The sequence below is a fragment of the Pararge aegeria genome, chromosome 6, assembly GCF_905163445.1.
Source record: "Pararge aegeria chromosome 6, ilParAegt1.1, whole genome shotgun sequence".
In the NCBI taxonomy this organism is placed as follows: domain Eukaryota; kingdom Metazoa; phylum Arthropoda; class Insecta; order Lepidoptera; family Nymphalidae; genus Pararge; species Pararge aegeria.
In genome coordinates, this window is record NC_053185.1 from 12,904,811 (window position 1) to 12,924,969 (window position 20,159).

The following is a 20,159-nucleotide window of genomic DNA, read 5'->3' on the forward strand; positions in this document are numbered from 1 at the left end:
TGCATAGGGTATGGTATGAATGTAGCAATCGTAGATGAATTGAAGTATGCCGAGTTAAAAAATTTAATGTTATTATCGACTAAAGTAGTTAATTATTGAGAATTTCAACAACTTACGTTGTACAAAATATTGTGGTAAATATAACCTTACTTCCTTGTATCTCCATACTTCCTTGTTTATTTTTCAAGCCTACTCTAACAATATTTATATTTGGCGCTTCTTTTAAGAGTTACCCTGATGCAAATGTGGCGCCATCCTAATTTAATACATTTTGACGACACTTTTTCATATACACAGATGACTCTCCTTCCCTCCATAGTTCAATCGCTCAGCGCGCAGAACCAATAAACCAAAAAGAAGAAGAACTAAACTCTTTGGACACCTGACATTGGCTAATCTCTGTAAAGCCAGAAGAGAAAAAAAAAAACTAAACTCTTTGTCACAGACCACTTACCAGTTCATAAATATCAGGAATCTTCATTATCTGTGGTGCAGGCTCCCAAGTTACAAGTTTTTTGTAAATTGATATTATTATTCGTGATTCTCGTGGTCTCGTGGTGCTAGTGGTTGTTATTCTAGCTGTTTTTTTGATACAAAACGATCTATAAATATTAAAATCTCTCAAAAAGCTTTCACATTTGATATTTAAAAAATATTGATAAAGAATGTCTGAAGTGCAAGACAATGGCTTCACTGAGCAATCATCGATTGAGCCAGAACAAAGACCTAACGGTGGTGGTGGTGATGAAGGCGATGCATGGGGGAGTCATGAGTCGTCATCGGTACGTCGCTATGCAAGAATGACAGTAGATAGAAACGCTGCGTACTATAATATGAACCACAAGAACCGCGGCATGGCAATTATCTTCAATCACGAGCATTTCGATATCCATAGCCTCAAATCTCGAACAGGCACCAATGTTGATAGCGACAACTTGGCTCGGGTGCTAAAGGGCTTTGGGTTCCGAGTGACTGTTCTCGTCGACCGCAAAGCTGATGATGTTAATAAATATCTACAGCAAATATCAGAAATGGACCATACTGACAATGACTGTTTACTCATTGCAGTGCTATCTCACGGAGAGTTGGGAATGCTGTATGCCAAAGATACCCACTACAAGCCTGATAATCTGTTCTATCACTTCACTGCAGATAGGTGTCCAACTTTGGCAGGAAAACCGAAAGTTTTCTTCATACAAGCTTGCCAGGGTGATAAGTTAGATGGTGGAATAACCTTGTCTAACAGAACTGAAACTGATGGTTTATCAAGTGCATCATATAGAATTCCGACTCATGCTGACTTTCTGATTGCATATTCAACAGTACCTGGATATTATTCTTGGAGAAACACCACTCGAGGGTCTTGGTTTATGCAGGCCCTTTGTGAAGAGCTTCGTTACTCAGGTACTGATAGAGACATCTTGACGTTGCTCACTTTTGTAGCACAGAGGGTAGCACTTGATTTTGAATCTAACACACCAGATATGCCTACTATGCACCAACAAAAACAGGTGCCATGCATTAATAGCATGCTTATAAGATTACTTGTTTTTGGTAAGAAATAGAATTGTGCAATTTAAAACCAAAAATGATAGCATATAATATTATGTATTAAAAGCATGTTTTGTCACCTCCATTCCTTGTTCTTCATTATTTTAGGATACTGCATTCCTAGTTTTAATTTTAATATTTTAATGGTGCTGATTCTGTTGTTCACTGTGCTTTAAACTAGATTATATTGACATTTTAAAAAATTATACTATTGTTTTGTCCTTGCTACAGTCTGAAAATAGAGAGCAAAACTTTCCCGTCAGTTTAGTTTAGTTAGGAGATTTTTTCACAACAGAATAAGCAGCATTGTGTTTAAGATAGTGTCAGCTGTTAGATCTAAATTCTTGAATATAATCTGCAGAAATTAATAAGTGAGTTGGAATCCTTTATTAGTTGAAATAAAGTGATGTGTGAAGTAATTTTTACTGAAACTGGCCTTCTTCCTTGCAAAGCCTTTAAGTTATTTATATAGGTTGTGTGATCTCCAAGCATTTCTTTTTTTGAGATTTTTACATAAATATTTTAATTAAGAACTATTTTTACAAATACTGTTTGTTAACTGAAACCAGTATAAAATCTATTTCATTACATTGGTGCTAATTTGGTAGTACATAAATCCTATGTTAAGTTTTTGGCTTCAAAGGTGTTGGAAAGGTAGGCCCTTGTAGACGGGAAATATTGGGAAATTACTTTAATATTTTTGTCAGTATATTATAGGATTTCTATACAACAGTATTAGCACCATTTCTCAGAAATATTTAGCGCATAATGACAACTGTATCCCAAGATAAACACACACTGCTGGTGTGTATTTTGTAGGTCTACATTATCATATATCAGTATATATGCCATACAAAATCCATGCAGCAGTCTGCATGGATTTTGTATGGCTGTTTTGCAGCCTTGGCCCTAAATTGTTTGATACTTTTTGGGTATGAGTATCTCAAAAACTTTCTTAAAAATAGCATTTAATAAAGTGCACTTTATTTGCCTCATTAGTCATTGGCCTAAGCATGTTAACATTATTTCATGAAATTAAAGATGTTGATGGTATATAATAATGAATTTGAAATAAAAAGCGCAAATACACAGTAAAATGTTACCTTTAGATGAAATTTTTAGATTTTAATAGTGGGCTCAAATTTAGATAAGTGTTTTAAATGCATTCTCAAGCTTTTAAATAATACTAACATTTTCTATCATAATAAATAAATGATAAGCCATTTGTTGTTAAAAATTATGTACTTAAGAACACTGCCAATAATATATTTAGTAGTCTACACTATAAATTTATTATAAACTGCAACAATTTTTTGTCAATGAGTTTTCCATTTTAGTTTGATCAGTTTTATATCTATAACATTATGTTTAAATACATATCATATGTGATACATAGTTATTAAAAGAGATGGTCAAGCTGCAATTCAATAGAGATTTTTATATGCCTATGATGTCAGCACAAAAGGAATTTCATAAATATTTTTGGCTTCCTAATTATTATTTTCAGTAATTATGATTGTTTATTGAATGATAATAATATCCTATTTCTTTTCGAATGTTTTACTTTAAGTAGATAACTTTATGTGTTAATCTTATGGAATTAATATTCTAGTTTTTTCTTTTTCAGTAAATTTATATTAATATTATTTTAGGAATATTAGTAAGTAAACTAAACTCTTGAAATAAGTCTTACTCATACATTAAATGCATTAGATTAAATGGCATTTATTTGCTGTATTGCCATTTTACCACCTTTTTTAATACAAAGTTAGGCTTGTATAAGGGGCATGAAGTTGTTTGCCATTTTAGATATGTACCTACGTAACTTAATAATAAGCATATTATTATAGTTCAATTCTTGTTTACCTCACAAAAATTGGAATGAATTTATGTATGTGATATCTGTATGACTGATATTAGTGTATGGTAAGATAAGGGTCAAATATCTGTGACGAGATTCAGTATATTGTCCATTGAAAAATGTGCCTTCAAGACACTCAAATTTAATAGTATTACATTAGTGTATGTTATCAAAAGTATTTTTAAAATGTATGAATCTCTTCATAGACTTTTGCAATGCAACAAAATGACGTATTTTGTTAACAAACCTTATTTTTGTATTTTGAGTACCTAAGCAATAAATTCTTTTGAAGTTTCACTTGTTAATTTTTATTTCTTTACCCTCAGCTTCAGACTTAAACTATGTTATTTTCCTTAACTCACAAATAGCTAAGTTTTTTAATTTGGTGTGTTTTACAGTTTTTTAGTTCCAGAATGTTGGTATGTGCTTATTTAATAGACTTGCAGTAATCTAAAATAAGCATCAACAAACCCTTAAACGTGTAGCTGAAATACAGTATACAAAGCATACAAGAGCCACGAGACAGCAAAGTCAGAGTAAGTATTGAGTTCTGCAGGGCTATTCTGGAAGGACGATTTTGTAACTCGACAGCTAAATTCGCGATGAGTTTGCAAATTCGTATTCTTTAAAACTCTATAGTAAAGGTGACGCCGCACTGTCTGATGTGGCGGAGAGATAAACTGCATGTTTGGGCTAATTTGACTTTATGCGGTGATGTTTGGTATTCGGTAAGGTAATTATTTGCCTCGATCGTCGAATTACTCCCCTTCGAAGCTCGTGTCAAGTTGTCAAACAAAAAGTTAATCAAGAGCAATCGAGTTCTCTTGTGAATTAAAATATTTAAAGTGTATTTTATTTAAGTAAAAATAAGTTGTTTTTGTTACATTTTAGCCAATTATAGCTGTTATTAAAACCATGGCTCGTTTATTCGTACTCATTAGATTGTATTGAAAGTCGACGCCAAGCAAATGAGATTCGTAATTTTCAATTATTTCATATGCACAGTGACTTTGTTCTTAATTACCGGTTGTCGAAAGAATTGATCGATACTATATGAAAAGATATTAAGTATATTATAATAGCACCTCGGCATCACCAAATTGCATTAGCCAAAGTAAAGATTTGTAAATAGTATTTTTTTCTTATTACCTAACCTTTCCTACTTTCTGATAAATGTAATTTAAAATACCTAAACAGTTATTACGTGCACTCTCTTTCTTTGCCAGTGGAAGTGATCAAAGGATATGTGGGAAGAATATTAATTCTTACATGTCGCAGCCTTCGGCTTCCCGTTGTATGCCTACTTGCAGTGGTTGAAGCAGTATTAAAAGTGTAATTAAAACATTAAACTTAATACAATTTTAGTTTCTTCAAATGAAATGCAAAGCATAAGCCAAGCATAAACATTTATTAATTTTGTTAGCATATGTAAAATATGACTAAAAACTTTGCCCACAGCTTCCACGTCTTCACAAAGCCTCCCAGGCTATTAAGTTGCATTGCCAGTGTCTCCCAGGATCTTCAGGCTACGTCTATTGCACTAGGCACTTTATAGAAACCTTTTGCCAGGATTGGGTTTTTCTCTAAAAACTCTAATTGAGCACACGAGAGGGATGGATCTTTCCATGGTGCTAAAGTTAGTCATTGTTAAAAAAATAATAAACATACATCTAATTTTAATTAAAGAAAACGTTCAACAATATATTATTTACTTCATGTCATCATCATATTATCAACCCATTACCGGCCCACTACAGCGCACGGGTCTTCTCCCACAATGAGAAGGGGTTAATATTATTAGTCCACGACGCTGGCCCAGTGCGGATTGGTGGACTCCACACACCTTTGAGAACATTATGTAGAACTCTCAGGCATACCGGTTTCCTCACGATGTTTTCCTACACCGTTGAATCAAGTGATATTTTAATTACTTAAAACGGACATAACTTATAAAAATTAGAGGTGCGTGCTGAGATGCGAACTCGGCCCCCGAAAGTGAAGTCTTAGGTATACACATACAATCAATTTTATTCAGTAAGTAGACTCATGTAAATTAATGGAATCATTAAGTACCTTTTTAATGGTGTAATTAATAAAACAAAATAAATAGCTAAGGTATATTATTTATTAAAAATTTACATAACCTTTAGCAACATTTTATTCCGGTGGCTTTCTCCCGAATTTCCCAACATTGGTCCCAGAACTGACTCAACCTTTGTTCATGATTAGCACAAAAATGTTTAAAATCTCGTAGCATTCGTATCTGAAATACTTCATCTCCTGCTGCGGGAGCCTGCGATCCCTTCCACTTCTTTGATATCATGTGATTCCAGGACCATAAAAATCCCATCTGAAATTAAACAAAGTTCAACTTTTTGTTTCTCTTAACTAATAATAGCTGTAAATAAAATAACGACGATCCTTCCAATCGTTATTTTTTTCTGAAAAATTTCTGTTGAGGTCAAACACCAATTTTAAAATTAAATATATGCTCAACAGTTTAAAGCTTTCTGCAAATATGGCAAGTTATATAGGACCAACATTTTTTCCTAAGCATAGGTACTACCTGATGTAAGTAGTATTTCTATAATTTCATGATAATGTCTACGACACTACACACATCGCCATCTAGCCCCAAAGTAAGCGTAGCTTGATTATTTATGGGTATGGGTACTAAGATGCCTGATAATTATTTTTATGAATTAAATACATAAATACTTAGAAAATACATATAAACACCCAGCCACTGAAAACATTCATGCTCATCACGCAAACATTTTCCTGTAGTGGGAATCGAACCCACGGCTTTGGGCTCAGAAAGCAGGGTCGCTTCGCTGCAAACTGCGCCAATCGGCCGTCAGAATGTCTACGCTTTTCCAAGGCCGCTTGGCGAGCTTTAACACAGCGGTAGCGACAAGTACCTACTGTGGAGAAGCGTAAGAACCATTTGTTCTGACTCGGTTCATATAATATACAAAACATTTGGTTTTTTTTCTAATAGTAATAGAGATTGTTAAGTGGATAACAATCTCTTATAAACACAGCAAAACTTCGTAGGGCATGTAAGCAACACGTCCTGCAACGTGCCACTCTGTTTCCAGCAACCTGAGCCGTAGGTGTTAAGCACAATGCGCCTTCAGACCGGAACACAGCATTGCAACCATGCTTCTTAGCGGCAGAAATAGGCATGGCGATATGTATCATGTACCTCTCACGACGAGCTCTGTCACAGAAAGGACGTAATATCACGATTATTACCTGGCATCGACATATTTCATAACTCTTACCCGGTATATGAAAAAAAGGTTATCGCTTACCTATCGGTGAGCCCTCGCTTAAGATATATATTACATACAGAACACGTCCTATTCCTTCCTATCTTAATGATTATTTTTGCTGTGTTTGTGAATGTCAAGGTCACTTGTTATCGATGTACATATAAGTGAATGTGTAGAATATTGTACAAGTTTATTACTGTATATGGTAAATATGTATATTGTTAGTGTCCATAATAAATAAATAAAATAAAGTTCCAATACTGTAGAGATACTACTACTTGAAATGAATCTATCTCCCATGAGAGTTGAGTGAATAAAAAAAAAACTATTAAGTTTGGCCATGGACAAGGTGAAGTTTATTCGAACTGACCTGTGAATGATATGTACAAAGATGAAGTTGACTTAAAGATTCTTACCCGTCGACTAGTGTCGTAACAGTCTCTGTTCTTCACATCGACATGCCGCGTGATGTAGCCCTCGTGCGGACTGGGCGCAGCCTCCGGGTGGACAGGATACCTGCGAGATAAAAATATAGGTATATGATTTAAAATCAAAATTTTAGTATAGTCCTGTGTCGGAGCGAAGTATGCGCTGAGATCGCATTTTGGAAGACTAAAAAGATTGGTCTTTTTTAGGTCTAAAAACAGACCACAGTACCTACCATATTATTATACTTATACTTCCAATATTATAAATGCAAAAGTTTGTATGGATGGATGGATGGATGGATGTTTATTAGTCTTTCACGCAAAATCTACTGAACCAAGTTGACTGAAATTTAAAATTACGATAATAAAAGAACAGAAATTAGAAACAATGAACCTACTTTCCCGCGGGATTTATGAAAACCCAAAATGCGGATGAAGCCTCGGGCAACAGCTAGTCTAGGATATTACAAGTAAATCGCGTTATAATCTATATCTATATTGTAATCTAGTTATAATCTATATCTATATTGTAATCTAGTTATAATCTATATTTACTTGTAATAGATTATATATCTATATATAATCTATTACAAGTATCGCACGTCGATTAAAAAATAAATCGGGATTTTCAATCATCATCTTTAAGAGCAGATTATATTTAATTCTCATGATAATCTCATGTAGACATAAACCAATTATTTGGTCGATAGTTCAAAAGATAATAATAACTTAAAATTACGGGTTTGCGGCTATGAGTATAAGTTACGTTACGACCCAAAGTTAACACGTTTGAAATCGCGGGGAAAAGCAAGTGGTTCATAAATAGGTACGTACACAACATATTGATGGATGTACCTACCTATTCATGTTACAAAGCCTGCTTCAACAATAAGTTCAAAGTTCGTTGAACTTTCGCGGAGTTCAGAAATTCTCAATAATCATGACTAGGAATTTTTAAACCTCTATGCGAGTATCCATATCGATGACACGTAGAAACCTAGTGCTATGAGTGCTTCAGTAGCTTATATTTCGAAACCTGAGACTAGATGAATTTTGTAATTTTATAATTAGTATTTTTTTATTAGAGTTTTTACCTACACTTGAAGGAATTATCAATTTTTTAAAATTTAATATGCTAATCCTGTCGAAATTCCAAAAATGAGGCTTAAGGTGCCGATTGCTGCTAAATGAGAGAACTTAACCAATAAATAATCGTACCAGCAAAAAATATGATATTCATATTCGAATTCGAATAGTTAAATATTGTCGATGGAAAAATATACAAAGTTACAAGTAACATAACCTTGGAGAACGTTTTGCTTACTTATTAAAATTTTTGGATGAAATAAAAAAAACCATAGAATATTTAGACATTACAGAATTATTTTTTAATTGTTAATTTATACTGTTATTTCTTTTCGAAAAATCTTAGAAAATTTACAACAAGCAATATATTATGTACTATACATAGTACATAATATTGCTTGTTAAAGATTTCACTATTGATGATATATAAATAAATATACTACTAGAATACACATATCGCCATCTAGCCCCAACGTAAGCGTAGCTTGTGTTATAGGTACTAAGATAGCTGAGAAATATTTTTATGAATATAATATACAAATTACACAAATACTTATAATATACAGATAAACACTCAAACACTAAAAAATCTTAATTTTCATCACACAAACATTTTCCCGTTGTGGGAATCGTACCCACGGCCTTTGACTCGGAAAGCAGTGTCGCTAACCATGTGCCATTCGGCTGTCAAAGTTTTGGTACCTACTTATGAAAGAAGTCTCACCTGCCAGCGTTGACCAGTTTGTTCACAGGTTTGGCCCTTAGGCCCTTCTGCTCGGATTTCACCGTAGTGGGGATCAGTATGAACATGTTCCCAGTGACATGCACGTAAAGATGGTCGCCTACGTCAGCGGCGTGTGACGTACTCTCTACCGTACATTTGATAAAGCCGAAGCGACCGACGATTGCCTCTTGGAAGAGGAACAATCTCTCCAGCCACGTGTCTTCTGGGAAACCTGAACCATAAGACAAAGAGAATTGACAAAACTCCATATAATCTTATTCATCATTATTTTTGACAAACTCCCTGGCGCAACGGTGAGCGCTGTGGATTTAAGTAGGAGGTCCCGGGTTCGATTCCCGGCGGGATTTATAATTCCTGAATTTTCTCTGGTCTGGTCTGGTGGGAGGCTTTGGCCGTGGCTAGTTATCACCCTACCGACAAAGACGTGCCGCTAAGCGATTTGGTGTTCCGGTGCGATGCTGCGTAGAAACCGATTAGGTATATGCCTTCCATACTCCCTAACAGGTTAGCCCGTTACAATCTTAGACTGCATCATTACTTACCACCGGTAGAGATTGCAGTCTAGGGCTAACTTGAAGTGGAATAAAAAAAAAAATTATATGGTAGGTACCTACTGGTCTCATCAGAATCAAAATATAACGCTAATTTAAGTTTATTTGTACATACTTACCAACGGGAATTAGAAAATAATTAATCTAAATACTGAAAATATTTTGAAGTTATTTACATATAAGTATTATAAAGAGAACAGACGCGTAATACTTATATATAAAAAACAAAAACTCTGGGAGTTTTCAATTGATTTAACTTATGGATTTTTTGGAAAGTACTTATATCAGAAACTATTTCGAGTACGAAGTTGCGTGACATTTGGTATAGAAAGTTTACGTGGGAAAATGGAGAGATCTTAAGACCAATGTCGTATATACAAAATGTTTAAATGAACTGGGTCAAATTACGACGACGGAGCGTTCACAAGTAAGTAATTGTTAAATCTATCAAAATACAGGTAGCTACCAATATCTTACCCTCAAACAATGCGCTTTTGCCTCTTAAAAGCGGTTCTTCATTCAATGGTACGTAGATAGGTCCACGTAGGGGATCCGATTTTTCGGTAAACGGCAACGCAAGAGGATCGGCGGGTATTGGCACCATTTGAAGGCGACATGTTTGTGCTTTACGGAACCAGCCGATTATCTAAAAAGGAATCTACATTAAAGCACTACATATTTATTGAATTCTTTTATTTATTTATAAGAGTACTAACAGGCTACAAAAATAAAAGCTAATTAAATACTAACAGCACATTAGAAAAATACAAATAAAATAAATTCTACAAATACAAAGAAACACATACAACGTGTCAATACTTTATTTACTGTCTCTGAAACTTGTCTGTGAAACCGAAACACTATACAAAGTAACAGTTTTGAAGTTTTACTGAAAGAAAATAGATACAGCCCCAACATCACATGCAAAAGTAAAATCAAGTGTCTCCTGTCTTTATTAGGTACGCCTCCCGTAGCCTAGGTACTATGCACGTTTACTAATAAGTAATATTATTTTACAGATAGCGTGATTTGTTTTCACAAAGTTTTTCCCAAAATAAACTTTATTTGAATCGTTCAAGATCCAAGAACATACTGTTTCAAATTAGATTTTCATAGAGATGGTTCAGTACTAACAATATGGAGTTCACTAGGCCAACGTTACACAATTGGCGGAGTACCCTAGAACCTCGGAGCAAGTTAAGCCGTCAGGTTAGTAATAATCTTTGAAGCCCACCAAACCACATTGAAATAACATGGTGGGTTTATGCTTTATAAAAAGAATGCTTCTATTAGAGATGAATGCTCATACCCATCGGTTTAACCACTTAATCGCTTGGCGGCACGTCTTCGTTTTTAGGTAGGTCGGTAACAAGCTTTGGCCGAAGCCTCAAAACAGACCAGAGAAAATTAATAAATTCCCAAACTGCCCCTTTCGGGGATTAGATCCGGGAACTCTACTAATAAGATGGGATAGGTCTCACGACTCCGCCGTATGTCACAATGATGAATTAATACAAAAGTAGAAAAAACCGTATGCAGCAATTATGCGATAAAATCAATACACGTCCTTTATGAAAGGTCATTCTCCCAATCGAGAGCTTGAACTAACAACCTTAGACGACTTTGAGGCAAACGCTCACACTGGCATTAAAAGGAGGTCACCTAACGGGGCTTACTCGTAAACCGTTTGTATATTTATACATTTTGTCGATAATAGGTTTACGTTAGCCAAACGAATCAAGGCTATTCAACCTAGACCACACCATATAATCTGATTGTTTACAAAGAACAATCTACTTTGTATCAAAACACTAAGTTTTTCAACCTTTAAGGCAATTATGCTCTGGAACAATCTCCCTTCCGATATTTAAAACCTCTCTTAATATTTGTGTGATGGCATTTGAAGTACATTCTTTATTATTGTTTTAAATTATGTATTAAAATGTACTTATATATTTTATTTATACATTACGTATATTTATAGAATAGAATAGAATAGAAAAACTTTATTGCAACACAACAAAAAAAGGAAAATACAAGGAAAACAGTAATAGTACTTAGTGCTAGGGTGCAAAGGCGGCCTTATCACTAAAAGTGATCTTTTAAAGGCAACCTGAGCGTACGAAGCCGATAAAAGAGTGGAAAATGGATGGTGCATAAAGTAAGTTACAAAAAAAACAAAAAAAAAAAAAAAAGAAATGTAATATAAACTTACATGAACATACATACTACATTTACATATTAACTACACAAATACCAACATAAATTTATATATACTATGATAGATATATGTGATATATATTTATGCTATTATAAACTTACATACTACTCAATTACATAGATAAGTAATAATTCTTTAAGCGATGTTTAAACAGGTGAATGGTTTCGGAATGACGTATTTCCCAGGGGAGCGAGTTCCACAGTGTTACAGCTTTAACAGTGAATGACTCGTTATAGCGCTGAGAGCGAGATAAGGGAATCTCAAGCTTGTTGTCATTCGCTGACCGGAGACTGACAAGATGCTGAGAAAAGGAAAAACGCTCTTTAAGGTAAAGCGGAGAGATAGGACTATATAGAAGAGAATAAAGTAAAGTAAGAATATGGATATTTCGCCTATCATTAACAGTTACCCACTTGAGTTGCTGACGGTAATGAGTAATTTGGTCAAATTTCTTAAGCCCAAAGATAAATCTTATGATTAGATTTTGGAGCCGCTCAAGTTTATTAAGAAGGTACTGGGGTATATCAGAATAGCACGTGTCTGCGTAGTCCACTATAGGAAGTAAAAGAGAGTGGGCCAGACAAATTTTGGTACGAATAGGTAAAAAGTATTTCCACCTTTTAAGCCTACCAATTACAGCGTAGATCTTGCGACTAAGCTCGGATATTTGAGGACCCCACGAGAGCGTATTATCCATGATAATACCCACATTTTTAACAGAACTGCTGAACTCAAGTATAGCGCCATCAAAGACTACAGAAGGAAGAGACGAGAAGCTAACTTTAGAGATTTGCTGCCGGCTGCCGATTAAGATGACCTGGGATTTACTAGCATTTATAGACAACCCACTCGATTTACTCCATGAACTAATTAAGTTCAGGTCCGAATTCAAACGAGTGATAGCCCCCGATATGTCATCAACAGAGGTTGACGTATTATTTAAATTATCTATGTATTTGTATCTATACATTTTGGTATTTATGTATATCTATCAATCTCCGGCCGCCTTTGCATGTCTACATTGTGTCCTGTATACTCCTTACTGTTTCTTTTCCTGCATGTTATACGTGCAATAAAGTGTTTCTTCTTCTTTTTCTTCTTCTGCTAAGTTTCTGCTGGTAAACAGAAAACACACAGGTCACAAAGAAAACAGAAAGTACTGTTTTCTTTGTGTTTTTCCTTCTGTGTTTTGTTGCAATAAAGAATTTTCTATTCTATTCTATTCAATTGTATACCTACTAATCAAGACGATCGAGAATATTTTATTATGTTGTTTTGTCAAATAATATTTTTAAGCCCTTGCAGTCTATGATGGTAGCGGGCTAACCTGTCCGGGAGTGTGTAGTCATAAGCTTCTACAGGACATCGCACTCGAATCGCTTAGCGGCACGTTTTTGTCTGTAGGGACCACCCTACAGACAAAAACGTGCCTAGTAACCATACTAGGCACGGCCAAAGCTTCCCACCAGACCAGACCAGAGAAAATTTTGAAATTATAAATTCCCAAATTTTCACTGCCTGGAATCGAACCCGGGACCTCCTACTTCAATTCAAAGCGCCCACCGTTACGCCAGGGAGGTCATCAAAAGTATACTGTAGTATGTACTAAATGCGCTTCGCTGTTCTATCATCATCATATCAGCCCATTACCGGCCAACTACGGGGCACGGGTCTCCTACCAAAATGAGAAGGGTTTAAGGCTGTCCACTACGCTGGCCCAGTGCGGATTGGTAGACTTTACACACCTTTGAGGACATTATGGATAACTCTCTCGTTTTCATTTAGCGTTGAAGCAAGTGAAATTTTAATTCCTTCGCTGTTTCACCCGCGTTAATTTGAGAGAAAAAGTAGAAATATATTACTTGTGCTCTTCAACATATTATAAGATGCACTACGGGTTGTAATGGGGTATCTGTAGCATATTCTATTTTGAGAATAATCAAAGATTATCAAGAAAAAGGAATTTCTTTAAAGTTTCAGTGGATTCCATCCCATATCGGTCTGAAAGGTAATGAGGAGGCGGATAGACTGGCAAACTTGGCGCACACAAACGGAAAAGATTTCAATATTAAACCTCACTATACTGAAATGTTGCCCAAATACAAGAGTATTTATTTGAACATTGGAATGAATATTTTAATGAGAGATCGCTCGATAAAGGTATATGGTACAGGACCATTCAATCTGAGCCTCCTCATATACCCTGGTTTATGAATAGTAATATTAGTGGGAATAATTTAATTCTAGCATTTAGACTTAGATCTGGGCACATGCCTTTAGGCAAATTTTATAAACATTGGCATTTTTTATTCTATTATTAGCGAACCGTTGAGCACTTCGGCAATGAAACTTTATAGATTCGTTGGTGATTCTCTCAAATTGTTGTAGTTTAAGATTTATGTTTATTTAGGATTCATATTGTGTGTAACGATGGGGCTGACATATAGGTAACCTATAAAAGTCCCTTAAACTTGCAAGAGTATTACTTATACTATTTGACGGCCGATTGGCGCAGTGGGCAGCGACCTTTCTTTCCGAGTCCAAGGTTGTGGCTTAGATTTCCACAACTGGAAAATGTTTGTGTGATGAAATATAATGTATCATCATCAGTCATCATGGTAGCTAGCTAGCTTACAAGCTACGCTTACCTTGGGACTAGATGGCGATGTATATATTGTCGTAGTACATTTATTTACCTAGATATAATTATTTATTCTATATTTTAGGAACTACACGCTATGATCAGTAAGATGTGGATCTATAGTAGCCTTCCCCCTCGTGGCCACCCGCCTTGCACATCATAAAGTCGCGCGTGATGCTTGATCACGTAATGAACGCATCAAAAGTGCGTTTTGGTATGAAGATATTTTTTTTTGACTTTGACTTTCATAAGCATTATTCATACTCTTACCAGTTCGGCGACGATATTTCCACTCGCAATGGCCCACTGTATGCACATTTCGTAAGCCTGGTCCGGCCGGAACGTGGCCTGGTATCGCGCGTGTCCCCACTCTATGCGATCGCTTTTATTGTTTACGTCAATGTCTAAATGCGTGTTTTTGTACAAAGGCACTGAAAACAATAAATTTATTATAGGTGCGTAAAAATTTAGGTAACTTATTTTCATTATTGAAAAAACCCTGGAAATTAATTTAACTTGCTATGAAATAGGTGAGATGGAATCAATATCTATTAAAACAATAATTTTTAAATGTGCCCGACCTATCTTTGTTCATCAAAAATAAGTTGACGCATGTTAATCTGGGGATAGTTTGTTGTATTGTTGTTGCTTACAGAATGTCATGTAGATTCCACCAGATTTCAGACAATATTTGTTAGATTCTTCCACAGTATTGTTACTCTGAAATGTTTCATCAACATCCTCATCATATTACCCCTTTACCGGACCTACAGGGTGCGGCTCTTCTCCCACAATGAGGAGTGGTTAAGGCCGTAGTCCACCACACTGGTCCAGTGCGGATTGGTGGACAAGATGAAAATCACCGGAGGACAAACTGAAATGTTTACCGATAAAACTTTTGCCCGAAACGTATTATGAAATATATAGTACACGATTAAACATATCTAATAATTAAATCAGTGTTAAAGTATTTTTATTATATGTACTTACTATCGTCGCTTTCCAGTTGCATGTAATTAGGATCAATATTATCACAGAGGAAGGCAGGGATGCCAGATTCATTAGTAACAGGGCTAGAGCCAGAAATGTCTATCGCACCGGAGGTCATTTCAGGTGGCAGTAGCGGCGACCTTGGCCCCAGAACTTCAACTTCCATCCACTCGTTTTCGAAGCTTTGGAGATCTCCCAGAGGATTTACGTAATCTGTTAATTCTGAACGCAGATTTAGGTTAGCGAGTACTCGATATTCCATCAAATAAACAACTCTTCATTTCATAGTATAAAACAAAGTAGCTTCCGTTTTTAGCAATATATAGAGTGATCCAAGAAGGTTAGATATTCAATAACCATAAATTATACAGCAGAGAACAACAAATGAATCCAAACATTTGCCACGAAAAAAAAAAAAAAAAATTGTGCGCTAACTTCGCAAAGGCTGCTTAAACCTTACGCAATAGATCAAATAAATGTTAAACGGAATTGTTTTATTAATCAATCCAAACTGCCCCTAACTGCATTGCAACTGTGTGACGTAGATGAGTAATAAATAAATAAACAAATAAAGAAATATACTACGACAATACACACATCGCCATCTAGCCCCAAAGTAAGCGTAGCTTGTGTTAAGGGTACTAAGATAGCTGATGAATATTTTTAAAATTATCATGTATCAGTGGCGTGCATAGAGAGTATGCATAGGGTTTGCAGATGATAAAAAATGAAGAATATCTCCTGTCCGAGTTATAGAAAACTTAAGGATAGACATTGTAAGAGTTATTAAAAGCCTACCCTTAAGTATTTATGACTCGTTCTGGAGATTTTCTTCATTTAATATCATCTGCATACCCTGTGCATACCCTCTATGCACGCCACTGCATATACATAAGTACTTATAATATACATATAAACACCCAGACACTGAAACACATTCATGTTCATCAGACAAACATTTTCCAGTCGTAGAAATCGAATCCACGGCGTTGCACTCAGAAAGTAGGATCGCTGCACACTGCGCCAGTAATATATAACTCATATATAGGTACTACAGGGGCTGGTCGCTAATAATTAATAATGACAACCAGTATAACATAATTTGCTCTTTTTTAACATTACAAGAGGTTATTTTGCTTATCAATTTATTTGTATATTATAATGTATAAATTGTAGAGTAAGCGCGATTTACAATGGTCGGACTGAAGGGAATCACAATTAGCTGCACCAATACATTTTATGAACTATTAAAGACTATATTCCAAGAGCCAGCTTTTAGGCCGGCTAAGTAAAATAGTTCAAACTGGAACTGTGTGAAATCTTGTAGGTCTATTTTAAATACAGAATCATTGTATATTTACAGGCATATTTCACAGAATATTCCTACCTAAAACTTCTCACATTTAATTAAAATTAACTATTATACATTATATTACTGTGGTATATAATCCGCGATAAGTAGGAAAATCTCTACGAGCAATTAACAGTTTATTCAATATTTATACTCAAAATGATCTTCCAAAATGTTCTCTTGATACTGGCTTCGCTACGACACCGGAGCATCCTCAGGAGATGTTGACTTATCAATTAATTAATGCTATAAACTTTGTAGAAAATCTGTATCGTGTGTTTACATAAGAATAAAGAGTGAAGAAATTAAAAAAAAAAAATTTCAAACCGATAGTTAAAAAAGAACTTGAGTCCTACCCTTTATATTCTTTTGTGGTAGCATGTGATACATATAATAACCAACAACGTAGCGATTAAAAGTGTCACCTGACGCGTGGCAAATCATTTTCTCTTGCTGAAGTTTCTGAAAGAGGAACTCTAATTAGAATATGGAAATATAATTATTAAGTTAGATTTCTACAGTGAAATTCAGTGTCGAATTGTCGATGTTCTCTTTAGATATACTTAAAGTACTTATTCCTCGCGAAAAATGGTAAGGATGTAAAGTTCTACTTATAAGTCTGAAACCGTGACAATATCAACAACACGTCCTCGACTAGACCTCAACTCAAATCGAATCATTACGACTGATCTCGGATGTCTTTAACTCGGATGATTAAAGCCCACAACCCTCACTCAACATTATAAGTAGCTATTCCCCGCGTTCTTCGTCCGCGTTTAGTAGGTTTTTTACAAATCCCATGGGAAACCTTTTTCTTCCCGCACGGCTAGCTAGCTAGAAATTATTTCTCCCGGGAAAAGATAAAAATGTATCTTCTTCCACAGCTTTGTCAACTCTCAGAGCACTGGTGCACAAGTAGAAAAAATATTCAAATAATATATGTGTAATAATAAACGGGGGTAAACTTCTTCTATTCCCTGTTCCCGAGCTTTAGCAGGTGGACACGTTAATTATATCCCTTGTTAGGAGATATAATCGGGTAGCCCTACCCATTATCTCGTCAGTAACTACAGAAAAAAGGGAGATAACTATCTCGTGATGCGCATGCTAGCCCTAATGGAATTTTTATTCCTAGTTGCCTATGTTGCTCTTCGTCCATTCCACTATCTCTATGGCAAAAGTCAAATTTCGCATTAAACATATTTGTAAGACTGCGAAAGTGTCACCTCACCTGCATTATAGCTGTCGCTTTTTCATACGTCATGTTCTCCATATTAGCTTGCAGCCATTGAATAGCGTATATCGATACGAAGGTGTGTGAAGGCAAGCTGACTGTCTGCTGTAAGAAGCCCACGCCTAGAGTTGGGTGACGCATGCGCTCTATGATCTCTTGCAACGTTGCATTGGCCTTTAGCTTTGGTTCAATAACTCTGTGAACGAAAAAAAAAAATTACCTTCCTTTTCTTTGTAATTTTGCTATATATAGATAAAAGGTGACATCTGGATCCCTATTGAGCAAGATATGACGAAGCTATTAAATAACCACTTACCCATCATCGTATGTGTCGTCGCATTCACCTGTCTGAGATTGCGATCTTTCCAGAACGGTTTTGGCAGCTGCTCTGCAATATTCGGACAAATCCTTAAGTACTTTATTTGTTAACATTATTTTAATCGATGATTATGATTATGTGATTATTGGAAAAGTTATAAAGATTTGCATTTCGCTAAAGCACCTCAAGCAAAGAAAAAATATAATGTAAGAAATAAAGACAATTATGCAGACTCCGTTGTACGCAAGTCCTCTGAACTTCTATTATAAAATTTGGGAGGTCGTAAAAATTATGCTAAGCTGACTTTTGTGCTAACTACCATCAATTAAAATGATAGTTATGTTTGTTTAAAATAAAAATAACGATTCAAGAATATAGAAATAATACTTTTTTAGGCGAAGATTAATGAAAAAGATACGACTTTAGACCTGTGAATACAGTTCAGCGGTTTGTATTCAACAAAATTAGCACCAATTTAATTGTGAGATTTTTAAAAATGCGATAAATTTCATAATTGAAGTTACCAAACGGAACTTTAGAATTTTAAGCTTTTGTCCATCTAAAACGAAATAACTTTGAAAAAGAACGAAGACAATGAATATGTAACTTCCATTACTTTTTTAAATGTTAGATGATGAAAGCTTCACAGCTTACTTACTTGTTCCCTTGGCTAGAATTTAGTGACTTAGTAGGTGAAACTTGCTGCAATGAAACATTCAATAAGGATAAGAACAACAAGCATTAAAGAAATAAATCTAGAAAGCTATTAGAAATAGACAGGTAGCAAACTGTTATAAAAAATATTAGGATTCGAGTACAAGTCGTATTAGACGCAAGGAGAAGGTCCAAAATCTTAAGTATGTTCAATCATAGAAAAAAAGAAATAAACCTACCGTACCGTATTATCTGCTTTAATAAATGTTAATATTTTTCTATCAACAAAATATATCAGGAAATTTATCTTTATTTTTTCAATACTTACGTGTTACTATGTTTAATTTGTCTCTTTCTATTCATAAGTAGTCTCTGTATTAGACCTACATAAAACTAATAATTGACTATTGCCAAGTTTTACATCTATTAGCGTCAATTTTATGTTCAAAAACTTGCGTAACACTATTTTTATAGTAATTCAATTCGATAATTTGTATCCTTGGAAATTGCATTTTTTTAATATCTCTTGGTATATTTTGTTATATTTTGTTGTACAACAACAAAGCCGAAAATGGACCTTCTCCTTTTCATGAAAATAAATTTAGGGTAAACAAAAACATTTTTTTAAAGGCATATCAAATAAAAATGTATTATGTGCAAAATATAAAGATATAACTTACAATGCAGGGATGATCAACTGTAGGTATATGATTTAATTGCAAAAAATCTTAATTTAGTATGATATGTATTCCACACCATCCCATCCCTGGGTGTAACTTTCTACTTATAGTTTCATTTAGGATGAGTGAATCTTGCAATCCGTTTATTGCAAGGTGATTTTCTAAGGAACAATATTAAGATGCAACATCGCATGTACAATATTATTATTCTTAGAGAATAACCCAGTTAAAACTTCTGGAAATTGTAACGCGCATCTCTTTAGCGGTTTTTTTAATACTTCGCCACTCATATATTGTTGATAATCTTAGCGATAACACTCAAAGTACGGAAGCGATCAAATAAAACTAATTGAATAGATACACAATTCAATATAAAGCATACAGGTGGACAGTATATATATGCCTAGTGAAATGAACACAAGGTAAAGTAAAGCCCAGTGTACTGTAACGACTAAGGATATTGAATAAATAAATGATTGGTACTAAGAATGAAAAACCTACAAAGCAAGCGCCAATCCATGCCCAAAAGCAAGCCAATGTATTACCAATAATTAAATTGTAATTTTAAG

At 34.9% G+C, this 20,159-nt stretch overlaps 2 protein-coding genes across 7 annotated transcripts in view; one reads left to right on the forward strand and one right to left on the reverse strand.

Moving 5' to 3' along the window:
- Positions 1-465: 465 nt before the first annotated feature.
- LOC120624548 (caspase-1) lies at positions 466-3,709 on the forward strand. Its single transcript, XM_039891171.1, has one exon. It carries the CDS (start codon positions 666-668, stop codon positions 1,563-1,565), a length of 900 nt encoding a protein of 299 aa, XP_039747105.1. The 5' UTR covers positions 466-665; the 3' UTR covers positions 1,566-3,709.
- Positions 3,710-5,519: 1,810 nt separating this feature from the next.
- LOC120624547 (GATOR complex protein Iml1) overlaps positions 5,520-20,159 on the reverse strand; it is a 36,293-nt gene continuing 21,653 nt past the window's right edge. For 4 of the 6 annotated variants that reach the window (XM_039891165.1, XM_039891167.1, XM_039891169.1 and 1 more), the window contains 9 exons: positions 18,254-18,325; positions 17,935-18,133; positions 17,060-17,165; positions 15,353-15,574; positions 14,633-14,793; positions 9,978-10,146; positions 8,929-9,160; positions 7,107-7,206; positions 5,520-5,762 (listed from right to left, as the gene is read on the reverse strand). In XM_039891165.1, coding sequence (XP_039747099.1) covers positions 5,559-5,762; positions 7,107-7,206; positions 8,929-9,160; positions 9,978-10,146; positions 14,633-14,793; positions 15,353-15,574; positions 17,060-17,165; positions 17,935-18,133; positions 18,254-18,325 — 1,465 coding nt within the window. In that variant the 3' untranslated portion in view covers positions 5,520-5,558. Of the gene's footprint in view, positions 5,763-7,106; positions 7,207-8,928; positions 9,161-9,977; positions 10,147-14,632; positions 14,794-15,352; positions 15,575-17,059; positions 17,166-17,934; positions 18,134-18,253; positions 18,326-18,914; positions 18,959-20,159 lie in introns of all 6 variants that reach the window. The other 2 variants (XM_039891170.1, XM_039891168.1) reach the window with 1 other exon arrangement.